Raw genomic sequence first — 13,655 nt, 5'->3', positions numbered from 1 at the left:
TGTTTTAGAAGAATGGCTGGGGGGGGGGGGCGGTGCGTCTCATTGAAACATATCGAATATTGAAAGTCCGAGGCAGAGTGGATGTGGAGGGTATGTTTCCAATAGTGGAAGAGTCTAGTGGGTGTGTCCAGGACCAGAAGGCACAGCCTCAGAATAGAAGGATTTAGAACAGAAATGAGTAGGAATTTCTTCAGCCAGAGACAGCTCTGAAGCCAAGTCATTGGATATATTTAAAACAGAGCTTGATAAGCTCTTGATGAGACAGGGTGTCAAAGATTACGGGGGGAAGGCAGGAGAATGGGGTTGATATATCAGGCATGACAGAATGGCAGAGCAGGTTCGATAGGGGCCAATGGCCTAATTCTCCCCTATGTCTTATGGCCTATATACCCCCAACCTGACGTTCAAATCCAAGTGCACCTGCAAGCTGTCAACATGTCGGTTGTAACAGGGACTGTTTTGCGGCTCGGTACTAACGCTAAGTTCCAGAACATGACACGTACAATAGATTTATGCATATCCGATTTCCCTTGATAATATTCAAAAATTTTGGTGTAATTTGCTCTGTTTTTGAAATATGTTCTGCATAGAATTACATCATTTTCAAGATTGCAGATAGACTATTCTGCTCTGTGCCCATGTTCCCATTTCAGAAGAACTTCCTCCCGCTTCACCCAACCAAAACGCTTTTAATTTAATTTTCCCTCATGGATTCATCCAGTTTCCCCTTACAAACTTGCTTCTAACATTTCCGTGGTCACGCCTTCCTGATTTCACTTCTGAAATGCATGTGGAGATATGGTGTCCATCAAAAAACATCATATACCATTTCTCCATGCATGTGGAGATATGGTGTCCATCAAAGAACATCATATACCATTTCTCCATGCAAATTTTATGAAATCTACCGACAATTTAAGATCCACTATGACATAATTCATTCCATTGTATAGAGGTAGAAGTGTGTTCGCTCCTTCATGTTTGCTGTGTCCTCTCTGTTATCACAAACGCTTCTTCACCCTGGTGCTTTAACGCATGTTTTGTTTCTCAGAGATTTATGCCTGCTCTCTGTGCGTCATGCAGAATTTAGAATTTCTGTCAATTTATGATGACTTGGTGAAAATTTCTGGTGTAATGAACGGTCAACCTCAGTCAGTTGAGATCTGTGCTTTCTTTATTTCAGGAGGAAACTTGTCGGAAGTCAAGGTAGGATATTGTCTATTCTGAAAATCTACATGGTTTTATGAAATAAGTCAGAAATTTCCTGTTCATTTTGAGACCAGCTGTTTAATATTCACAGGATTAGTGAGAAATGTGTATTGCCAGAAGCAGTCGACGTGCTGCAGATCGCAAAATTCGACCACCCGTTTTTGCTTCACGCAGCATTGAGAGAAATGCTTGACGCCATTAAGCAAGGTAAAACTGACCCTGTTAATTTTTGTCTGATTTATTGGTGGCCAGCGTTCAAAGTAAATGTATCATCAAAGTAGGTAATTGTCACCATATGCTACTGTGACATTCATGACGTATGCAAATAAATGCAGAACAAGGGCAAGTGAAATACAGAGGTTATTCTAGTCTCAAAGCCACCTGTAAGGAAGAATCACTTTGAAACAGTCATGTTGAGATGTCAGGTCTATGGACACAACCAAGCCAAGAACGCAGCTCTACTAATACAGCCCTATGTCTTCAATTCAATCACAATCTATAAAGCTCCAGATACTTCATTTTAAATGCTGCTGCAGCCGCCGAGCAATTTAAGTCCAGTTAATTTACACACTGCGGACAAAACAAAATGTTATTATCAATATGGTGACTGCAATTGTTATAAAAATGCCTGTGGTTCACAGATGTTTTAGCAATGGACGTCTGCATACTTACTGCATCCCGTGTGTAGTCCAGCTGCTAGTTAACTCGCTTCTCTCCTCTGATGACCACAATAGCCTCCCAGCTGTTGTGAAATCACCCCCGTTATCATTCTAATGGGAATTGTTAGACCACAGCCTGCATTGGCCACTGTAGCAGATCAACTGAAATTAATAAAGTCAACATAATGAAGTTCCCATCAAATTGCAATGAAGGAGGATCAGCTTACTGAGGGCAAACCCACGATAATATCCGCCCTTAGTACTGGAATCCAGTGCGTTGATTTATATGTGGAAGCCACACACACCCGAGTTAACATGTACAGTCACCTCCACTGCCTGTTACACCAGTTGTAAAGTTGAGTGAAGTTATCTCCTTTGGTTCAGGAGCCTGATGGTTGAGGGGTAATAACTGTTCCTGAACCTGATGGTTTGGGTCCTGAAACTCCTGTACCGTCTTCCTGATGGCAGCAAGGAGAAAGGAGCATATCATGGGTGAAGGGGATCTCTGATGATGGATGCTGCTTTCCTGTGACAAAGCTTCATACAGATGAGCTTAATGGTGGGGAGGGCTTTACCCTTGAAAGACAATTAGGCCTACATGGTAATATTTACATGAATCTGCAGAAAGCCACTATACTAACCACAACTAGAGTAGTTAGAATGTTCCTAGAATGAGTATGCTTGGCTATGCCTGTACCTCAGGTTTTACCAGCTTAAGCTGAGAAAAAAAAATTAATAAATAGGTAAGTACATAAGTAGGTGGATAGATAAAAAAAAACACATAAACAAGGAAATAAATAACAAACAAGTAAATAAAGAGACCATGAGTTGTAGATTCTTGGAGAGTGATCTGCTCCGAATGATGAAAACGATCACAAGAAATATTACCCTGATTGTACTTGAACAATGCCAACCTTTCTTTCCAACTGCGTCTTCAGTGTCAAATAATTCACTGCTTTCCCCTTCGGCTCTCCTCTGCTGTCCTACCTCATTCTCAGTCCCCTAGCACCACTTTCGCCTCACCATCTCTGCTTTACAGATCAGAATGAACATTGGCAGAGGTTTGTTGTCCATCTGACATGGTTAAGTGAAGAACGGATAAGCATTTATGTCAGATGCATGAATCTCCCCTGGTCCTATGGCCATGCTGCTCCAATCTCCATCTGATTCCCGCAGACTCTCTAATTCTCTACTTCTCTTGCCCACTCCCCAGACTCTGTGACCCTGGATGTGGAAACCGTGGGTCCACGGCTCGAGGTGTCTGAGGATCGGAAGAGCGTGAGATGGACCCAAAATTGCATCAGTCCTCCTGACACTGGGAAGAGGTTTATAATCTGGCCCTGTGCTCTGGGATCGGAGGGATTTACTTCAGGGAGGCATTACTGGGAGGTGGAACTGGGGGAGAATTGGGGCTGGTGTCTGGGAGTTGCCGCAGAGTCTATGGAGAGGAAGAGAGAGGTCAAAATGACAACTGCGAATGGCGTCTGGGTCATTGAGCGGGCTGGTGACGAGTTTCATGCAAACACTTCTCCTCCGTCCCTCCTCCCTGTTGATCCATCCCTTGGGAGGCTGGGAATTTATCTCAGAATCGAGTCAGGGATACTTTCCTTTTATAATGCAGAAGCCAAGTCCCATCTCTACACTTTCACTGGGAATAAATTCACAGAGAAACTTTTTCCTTTCTTCTGGACTTGGGATGAAAACCAGTGGCTGACAATCTGCTCCAGTTCCGCTCCTGATCTCTGCGTTGGGCAAGCCTAGTGAGCCCGAAAATAAAACCGGTCAACGGAAGGAAATGTAGAAAACAATTTGGAATTGTCAATCCATTAACTTTCACACATACATAGCATCTGTCAATGGGAAATATTCTGCTGTGAAAATATAAAGACTGAGATGATCATTTTGTATATCAAAAATCAGCTTTATTGGTAAAAAGTCCACATATATGCAAGAAATATAAATCCAAATCAAAAACAGTGTATTTTTTTTAACTTTTGTCACGTGGTTGAGTGTATAATTTGCAGTGTTATCGGTCCTTTTCATTTGTAGCGCGAGCACAAGCCCTTGATGCACTTCCACACCCATCTGACCAATTAACCTATTAACAGTCTGCCTTTGGACTGTGGGAGGAAACTGGAGCACCCGGAGGAAACCCACGCAGTCACAGGGAGAACATACAAGCTCCTTATGGAGAGCATTGAGAATTCAAACCAAGTCGCTGGTACTGTGCCACCACAAACCTGCACATTTTTTTGTATTCAAAATAAACTTTATTCAGAATAAGAATATTTATAAGAATAAACTGTGCAACGCCCTTCATTGGGCACGTGGCCAAGTGGTTAAGGCGTTCGTCTAGTGATCTGAAGGTCGCTAGTTCGAGCCTCAGCTGTGGCAGCGTGTTTGTGTCCTTGAGCAAGGCTCTTAACCACACATTGCTCTAGTGTCTGTGCGAGGAATGGCGCCCCACACAGACTTCCAATCTGCGTAAGGCATGAAAATGCCGATCCAGGCCTCTTGTGGTCTGAGTCAACGTTCCCTCCCCTCCCCCCACCCTTCATTCTTACAATCCTAGTGTATCACAACCAGGGGTTGTTTTCGGATAAGTATGTGCATTGCGCGTGGTCAAATGGTTAAGGCATTCATCTTGTGATTTGCAGGTCTCTAGTTCGAGCCTTGGCCAAGGTAGCGTGTGAATCCTTGAGCAAGGCACTTAACCACACATTGCTCTGCGACGACACCAGTGCCAAGCTGTATGGGTCCTAACGCCCTTCCCTTGGACAACATTGGTGGCGTGGAGATGGGAGACTTGCAGCATGGGCAACTGCTGGTCTTCCATACAACCCTGCCCAGGCCTGTGCCCTGGAAACCTTCCAAGGCGCAAATCCATGGTCTCATGAGACTTACGGGTGCCTATAAAAAATAAATATGTGCATTGTATATTCTCAGTGTCACCTCATGGGTATGTTGAGTTTACCCTTTATGTCTAATTGTTTGTCTTTTGACTAGCTCTGGGTTTTCACTTTGTTTTGCAGGTTTGAGTATCCTACGAACTTGGACCCATAGATCTCTCTGACCCTCCACACTACCAATAGTCTTACCATTAATATTATATCCTGTCTTCAAATTTGACCTACTGAAATGAACCATTCACACTTATCTGTGTTGAAGACTATCTGCCACTTCTCAGCCCAGTTCTGCATCCTATCAATGTCCCGCTGTAACCTCTGACAACCCTCCACACTATCCACAACACCCCCAACCTTTGTGTCATCAGCAAACTTACTAACCCACCCTTCTACTTCCTCATCCAGGTCATTTATAAAAATCACAAAGAGGAGAGGTCCCGGAACAGATCCCTGTGGAGCAGCACTGGTCACTGACCTCCATGTAGAATATGTACCATCTACAACCACCCTTTGACTTCTGTGGGCAAGTCAATTCTGAACCCTCTATGCAAGGTCTCTTTGGATTCCATGCCTCCTTACTTTTTGAAGGAGCCTTGCATTGGGAACCTTATCAAATGCCTTACTGAAACCAATCTTGGAAGTCTAAGGCCACTAAGCCTTGCATTCATGGTAGAGGAATTATTGGAGAGAATTTTTTTGGGTGTGATTTACTCGCATTTAGAAAAACACGAATTGTTATGGACACTTAACATTGCACTGTGGGGTGGAGGGTGAATGTTATATCTCACCATTTATTTGAGGGTCATTGGGGAGTTTTGTAATGCAGAGTTTGTTGGCTGTGTGGAACTTGATCGGCATCAACCCACTGTCCACAGGGTTCCCGCCCCACAACCGTTGGGTTCTGGCCACCAAACCCCAACACTTTCACAGATTGGGAGCGGAACTGGAGCTGATCCTTCACCAGCTGTTTTCATCCATACAAAGTTTCTCCATGTTCCCAGTGAAGGGGATGTGATTTGTTCTCGGCATTGTAAAAAGAAACTGTCCCAGACTCGTAACTGTGATAAACTCTCACACTCTGGGGGACGGGACCGAGGGAAGGTGAGAACATAAGACCTGTCATTACTCTGCCCGAGATGCCAGACTCCATCCTCCGATAAGATGGGCCACTCTTCCCCTCTTCACGAACTCAGTGGTGACTTCCAGTCTCCTCCACCGATTTTCCGACGTGTCCTCTTTCCAGTAATGTCTCCCCAATGTGAATCACTCCTATCTCAGCACACAGGCCAGGCTGTGAACCTCCTCCCAGTGTCAGGGAGATTCCTCTGGGCTTTCGATCCTCAGTCACTTCCAACTCCAGATTCGCCGTTTCCACATCCGGGGTGGTGGAGACAGTGGGAGAAGCAGAGAATTAGAGAATTCCTGGGGATTGGGGGCAGGGCCTGTTCTTGGTGTGGACTCAGGCTGCACAGTCCAATCAGAGGCCTGATCCGAGGCCACTCGGCTTCAGCGCAATTGGGTGGCTTACCGGGGTTTTACAGGAACTTGGGGGGGGGGGCCACAATAAATACCAGATTGATAGCAAGCTTCTGCCAAGTATTTGTTTTTATGATCTGTTTAGGGGCATGGTCAACGGAGAAGAAAAAGGATGGGAAGGTAAGGGCAAGGAGAGTGATAGAGAGGAAGTATGAGAGCAGCGCGGAGGGCAGGATGGGGAGAACACAGGAGAAATCAAAATGAAGGGAGGCCCGAAAGAACACAGATGTTGGAATCTGGAGAACTCACATACCACTGGAGGAACTCAGCAGGTTGAGCAGCCTCTGTGAGAGAGAAGAAATTAAGCGTTTCCTCCTGAGACCATGCAGAGTGGAGAGAGAAGATGGTGGAGTAAAGACGTCAGAATGGGTGGGAGGTGACAAGTGGGCAGCAGGGTAGCGGAGAGGTTAGCACAACGCTTTACACTACGGGTTCAATTCCTGACGCTGTTTGTACCTTCTCCCCGTGACCGTGTGGATTTCCTCCGGGTGCTCCGGTTTCCTCCCACTCTACAAAGACATATCAGTTGGTAGATTCATTGGTCATTGTAAGTTGTCCCCTGATTTGGCTAGGGTTAAACCGGGGAGTTGCTGGGAGGTGTGGCTCGAAGGGCCTAATCCACACTGTCAGCAGCATCATCATCATCATCATCAGGTGCCGTGCCCAGTTTGAGCTTTGACTGCCATGGCCCACACACTCCTGTTTCGAGTCAAGTGGATCACTGGTCAAGCAGGTCATTGCTATTCATTTCCAGTTCTCTGGCTGCTGGCTCCATCATCGTTTGTCTTTGTCTTCCTCTTGCTTTCTTCCCTTCAATCTTTCCCATAATCACCGTACATTCTAACTCCTCTTTCCTAATCACATGTCCAATGAAGTTACATTGCCTTTTCATGATCTCATACATTATTTCTCTTTTTGTGTTTGCTCTGTTCATGACGTCCTCATTAGATATTTGTTTCATCCATGATATTCTTTGAATCCTCCTCAAAAACCACATCTCTGCTGCTACAAATCATTTGCTTATGTTACTAGATATTGTCCCACATTCTGATCCATATAACATAACTGGATAAATGTAACATTTCAGTACTCTGAGGCAGGTTGTCATGCCTAGTTTAGTGTTGGTCAGTCTACTCTTCATTCTCGTAAAGGTGCCTTTTGCCATCCCTATTCTTCTTTTGATGTCCAAGTCGCACCTGCCATCTGATGACACCCAACTTCCTAAGTAGCAAAAGTTCTGTACTTCAATGAATAAATCAATAAAATGGAACGTGAAGGGGTGGGGGGTGGGGGGAAGCCCGAGAGGAGACGAGAAGGGAGGAGTCCGAGAGGAGTTGGGAAGGGAGGCTGACAGATGCAGATAGGTGAGGTGGATTAAAGGGCAGCGAAGTGAGATGGGGGGGGGGGCTTGGGGGAGGTAGGGAGGAAGAGTGGGGAGGTAAAACTGGAAAGAAAGGCTGCTCGTGCAGGAATGTAATAAATTAGGGAGGTGATAATGTGATCTCTTCTAGTGAGGAAGGAAGGCAGATGGAACAAGATAGTGTACAAGATAATAAGAGGAATAGATAGAGTGGATAGCCAGCGCCTCTTCCCCAGGGCACCACTGCTCAATACAAGAGGACAAGGCTTTAAGGTAAGGGGTGGGAAGTTCAAGGGGGATATTAGAGGAAGGTTTTTTACTCAGAGAGTGGTTGGTGCATGGAATGCACTGCCTGAGTCAGTGGTGGAGGCAGATACACTAGTGAAGTTTAAGAGACTACTGGACAGGTATATGGAGGAACCTAAGATGGGGGCTTATATGGGAGGCAGGGTTTGAGGGTCGGCACAACGTTGTGGGCCAAAGGGCCTGTACTGTGCTGTACTCTTCTATGAACCAGATGAGAAAGGAAATTATTATTTTAGATACAGAGCACAGAAGAGACCCTCTCAGTCCACTGAGCTGCACCTCCCAGCAATCCATCTATGCCACCCTAGCCTAACCACAGGACAATTCACAATGACCAATTGCCCTACCACCAGGTGCATCTTTGCACTGTGGGCAGAAACCAGAGCATTTGGAGTGCAAACAAATCCAGTGTGCAGCAGTTCTGTGGGTGAAAACATATTGTCAGCGGAGAATGGCCAGACTGGTTTGAGCTGACGGGAAGACGGCAGTAACTCAGATAACCACCCGTTACAACAGCGGTGAGGAGAAGGGCGTCTCTGTTCGTACAGCATGTTGAACGTTGAAGTGGGTGGACAAGAGCAGCAGAAGACCACACCGGCTTCCACCACTGTGGCTGTTTTAATGGGTACACGGTGGTGCTTAATGAAGTGGGCAGTGAGTGTGTACGCACATGCTGCCACTTGGCACGTCGCAGGCATGACTCGCTACGTGCTAACGCAGAAGTTTTATAGGGAACAGACACACCGTGAAGTTCTTCTTGCCACCGGACGCTCAGGTGCTGAGTCCTGTCTAACGCTCTGCCAGCACTTGAAGGCACACTAAGTACACTGATGATCGGTGTGTGGAATGTAATAACTGGATGACTATGACTTTGTAGGCTAGATGATATAATAGAACATAGAATATAGAATAGTACAGCACAGTACAGGCCCTAAGGCCCGCAATGTTGTGCCGAACCTCAAACCTTGCCTCCCATATAAGCCCCCACCTTAGGTTCCTCCATATACCTGTCCAGTAGTCTCTTAAACTTCACTAGTGTATCTGCCTCCACCACTGACTCAGGCAGTGCATTCTACGCACCAACCACTCTCTGAGTAAAAAACCTTCCTCTAATATCCCCCTTGAACTTCCCACCCCTTACCTTAAAGCCATGTCCTCTTGTATTGAGCAGTGGTGCCCTGGGGAAGAGGTGCCGGCTATCCACTCTATCTATTCCTCTTATTATCTTGTACACCTCTATCATGTCTCCTCTCATCCTCCTTCTCTCCAAAGAATAAAGCCCTAGCTCCCTTAATCTCTGATCATCATGCATACTTTCTAAACCAGGCAGCATCCTGGTAAATCTCCTCTGTCCCCTTTCCAATGCTTCCACATTCTTCCTATAGTGAGGTGACCAGAACTGGACACAATACTCCAAGTGTGGCCTAACCAGAGTTTTATAGAGCTGCATCATTACATCGCGACTCTTAAACTCTATCCCTCGACTTATGAAAGCTAACACCCCATAAGCTTTCTTAACTACCCTATCCACCTGTGAGGCAACATTCAGGGATTTGTGGACATGTACCCCGAGATCCCTCTGCTCCTCCACACTACCAAGTATCCTGCCATTTACTTTGTACTCCGCCTTGGAGTTTGTCCTTCCAAAGTATACCACCTCACACTTCTCTGGGTTGAACTCCATCTGCCACTTCTCAGCCCACTTCTGCATCCTATCAATGTCTCTCTGCAATCTTTGACAATCCTCTACACTATCTACAACACCACCAACCTTTGTGTCATCTGCAAATTTGCCAACCCACCCTTCTACCCCCACATCCAGGTCGTTAATAAAAATCCCGAAAAGTAGAGGTCCCAGAACAGATCCTTGTGGGACACCACTAGTCACAATCCTCCAATCTGAATGTACTCCCTCCACCACCACCCTCTGCCTTCTGTAGGCAAGCCAATTCTGAATCCACCTGGCCAAACTTCCCTGGATCCCATGCCTTCTAACTTACTGAATAAGCCTACCATGTGGAACCTTGTCAAATGCCTTACTAAAATCCATATAGTTCACATCCACTGCACTACCCTCATCTATATGCCTGGTCACCTCCTCAAAGAACTCTATCAGGCTTGTTAGACACGATCTGCCCTTCACAAAGCCATGCTGACTGTCCCTGATCAGACCATGATTCTCTAAATGCCTGTAGATCCTATCTCTAAGAATCTTTTCCAACAGCTTTCCCACCACAGATGTAAGGCTCACTGGTCTATAATTACCCGGACTATCCCTACTACCTTTTTTGAACAAGGGAACAACATTCGCCTCCCTCCAATCCTCCAGTACTATTCCCGTGGACAACGAGGACATAAAGATCCTAACCAGAGGCTCAGCAATCTCTTCCCTCTCCTCGTGGAGCAGCCTGGGGAATATTCCGTCAGGCCCCGGGGACTTATCTGTCCTAATGTATTTTAACAACTCCAACACCTCCTCTCCCTTAATATCAGCATGCTCCAGAACATTAACCTCACTCATATTGTCCTCACCATCATCAAGTTCCCTCTCATTGGTGAATACCGAAGAGAAGTATTCATTGAGGACCTCACTCACTTCCACAGCCTCCAGGCACATCTTCCCACCTTTATCTCTAATCGGTCCTACCTTCACTCCTGTCATCCTTTTTTTCTTCACATAATTGAAGATTGCCTTGGGGTTTTCCTTTACCCTACTCGCCAAGGCCTTCTCATGCCCCCTTCTTGCTCTTCTCAGCCCCTTCTTAAGCTCCTTTCTTGCTTCCCTATATTCCTCAATAGACCCACGTGATCCTTGCTTCCTAAACCTCATGTATGCTGCCTTCTTCCTCCTGATTAGATTTTCCACCTCACTTGTCACCCATGGTTCCTTCACCCTACCATTCTTTATCTTCCTCACCGGGACAAATTTATCCGTTACATCCCGCAAGAGATCTCTAAACATCGACCACATGTCCATAGTACATTTCCCTGCAAAAACATCATCCCAATTCACACCCGCAAGTTCTAACCTTATAGCCTCATAATTTGCCTTTCCCCAATTAAAAATTTTCCTGTCCTCTTTGATTCTATCCTTTTCCATGATAATTATAAAGGCCAGGGTGCAGTGGTCACTGTCCCCCAGATGCTCACCCACTGAGAGATCTGTGACCTGACCCGGTTCATTACCTAGTACTAGATCTAGTATGGCATTCCCCCTAGTCGGCCTGTCCACATACTGTGACAGGAATCCATCCTGGACACACTTAACGAACTCTGCCCCATCTAAACCCTTGGAACTAATCAGGTGTCAATCAATATTAGGGAAGTTAAAGTCACCCATGATAACAACCCTGTTATTTTTGAACCTTTCCAAAATCTGCCTCCCAATCTGCTCCTCTGTATCTCTGCTGCTACCAGGGGGCCTATAGAATACCCCCAGTAGAGTAACTGCTCCCTTCCTGTTCCTGACTTCCACCCATATTGACTCAAAAGAGGATCCTGCTACATTACCCACCCTTTCTGTAGCTGTAAAAGTATCCCTGACCAGTAATGCCACCCCTCCTCCCCTTTTTCCGCCCTCCCTATCCCTTTTAAAGCACTGAAATCCAGGAATATTGTGAATCCATTCCTGCCCTGGTGCCAGCCAAGTCTCTGTAATGGCCACTACATCATAATTCCGTGTATGTATCCAAGCTCTCAGTTCATCACCTTTGTTCCTGATGCTTCTTGCATTGAGGTACACACACTTCAGCCCTTCTACCTTACTACCTTTATACCGTTTATTCTGCTTCTCTTTCCTCAAAGCCTCTCTGTATAATGAATATAATGAATCCACAGAGGCCTTGTTGTGTTTTTTGCCTTAGTAATTTTACATATATGAATCATACATCAATATTTTATGAATAGAGTTTATTTGTGAACTAAAATATATTCATAAATTCACAAAAATATTTCGTTTCCCATTATGGATACAGGCAATGTGTTAAAACCAGGAATGCCAGGGCACATCTCAGTAGCTTTCATAGAGTGAATGTCATAGAGTAGTGTCCTGCGACTCGTCTAGTCTGAGCTGAACAGTTATTCTGCATAGTGCCATTGACTTTCCATTTTTCACTTTCCACTGTACACTGGCTTCACTTCCAGGCCCGTTAGGGTTCACATTGCGGAGTTTTGGAGTTAACATGAGACCCATGCCGTGTCAACTTGTTATCAGCCCCAAGGCCCCTCAGGTCCGCTCCGGATGCCGGTTCTGGGACCATTTACAGACCCAGAGTGTGACCGCAGCAGATTCTCAGCCAGTCTCCATCCCAAATCCGAAAGAAAGGATTGGGCTTCCCTGTGAAGGTGAGCAGATGAGGCTGGGTCTCCACGATGTAAAATGAAATGGTCCTGAACTTGTAACTGAGATACACTCCCACCCTCCCAGGGGTGAGACTGGCAGGGAGACAGGATTCAGGGGCGGTGACTGGAGAGAAGCAATCATCCCATAAGGTGCTCGAGACTCATATCACATTTATTTCACTCTCCGCGGATTTGTATTTACACTGACATACTGCTGACACCGGACCCAGGACCCGACCCGTTTACAGACCTGGTTTGGAACTGGAGCAGATTCTCAGCCGGTTTCCATCCCAAGTCCAGAAGAAAGGATAGAGCTTCTTCGTGAATTTATTCCCAGTGAAGGTATGGAGATGGAACTTGGTCTCCGCGTTGTAAAATGAAACTCTCCCGAACTCGTAACTGAGATAGACTCCCACCCTCCCGGGGAGGACACCAGCAAGGCAACGGGATCAAGTGGAATTGTTTACGTGAATCACGTCATCAACCTGCTCGATGGTCCAGATTCCAGTGTCCGGTGTCAGTTTGATGTCCTTCTTCCTTTCCACAAACTGTGGCGATTCCCAGTCTCCAGCCCAGATTCTTCTCCACCGCCACCTCCCAGCAATGTCTCCCCGAGGTGAATCCCTCCGATCCCAGCACATAGCTCCAGACTGTGAACCTCTTTCTGTTGTTCCGGAAAATCCTCGGCGGCGGGCTCCACCTCACTCCTCTGAGATCTTCAGACACCTCGAGCTCCGGATGCACCGTTTCCACATCCAGGGTCACGGAGACTGGGGGCAGAAGCAGAAAGTTACAGAGGTCCCAGGGGTGATTTGTGGTTTGCTGAGGGAGGGTACTTCAGGAAAATTATGAGACTTTGAAATATAGAGACTTCTATATATCTAGCAGGTTGTAGCAGTATCTCAGAGTATTTGTACAAACTGTTATTTGTTTAGTTCCAATACAGTATTTAAGTTGTAATGTTTGTTTTTTATTAGTCATCAAGTTACAATAGGGTATTTTAAGAGACTCTTAGAAGGGTACATGGAGCTTAGAAAAATAGAGGGCTATGTGACAGGGAAATTATAAGCAGTTTCTGGAGTAGGTTACATGGTTGGTACAACATTGTGGGCCAAAGGGCAGTAAATTTCTATGTTCCTAAGTTTATTGATCCATTTTACTTATTATTATTATTAAGAGATACAGCTCAGAATAGGCTAATGAGCTGTGTCACTCACTAACCCACCTATTTAACAGGAGCTTAATTATAGGACAATGTATAATGGCCCATTTTCCGACTATCTGGTTTGGCTTTGGACTGTGGGAGGAAACTGGAGCATCCGGAGAAAATCCACGTGG

General features: G+C 45.7%; 1 protein-coding gene and 1 pseudogene across 1 annotated transcript in view; one reads left to right on the top strand and one right to left on the bottom strand.

Moving 5' to 3' along the window:
* LOC140198475 (uncharacterized) overlaps positions 1–4,777 on the top strand; it is a 64,388-nt gene extending 59,611 nt beyond the window's left edge. Inside the window, exons 12-14 of the mRNA XM_072259561.1 lie at positions 1,184–1,206; positions 1,301–1,416; positions 3,082–4,777. Of these exons, the coding sequence (XP_072115662.1) occupies positions 1,184–1,206; positions 1,301–1,416; positions 3,082–3,629 (687 nt within the window). The 3' untranslated portion in view covers positions 3,630–4,777. The remainder of the gene's footprint in view (positions 1–1,183; positions 1,207–1,300; positions 1,417–3,081) is intronic.
* A 7,782-nt stretch (positions 4,778–12,559) lies between these two features.
* LOC140198474 (zinc-binding protein A33-like) overlaps positions 12,560–13,655 on the bottom strand; it is a 49,463-nt pseudogene continuing 48,367 nt past the window's right edge.

This window comes from Mobula birostris, chromosome 5 (assembly GCF_030028105.1).
Source record: "Mobula birostris isolate sMobBir1 chromosome 5, sMobBir1.hap1, whole genome shotgun sequence".
Lineage (NCBI taxonomy): Eukaryota > Metazoa > Chordata > Chondrichthyes > Myliobatiformes > Myliobatidae > Mobula > Mobula birostris.
This window is presented reverse-complemented; position numbering and strand designations above follow the sequence as displayed.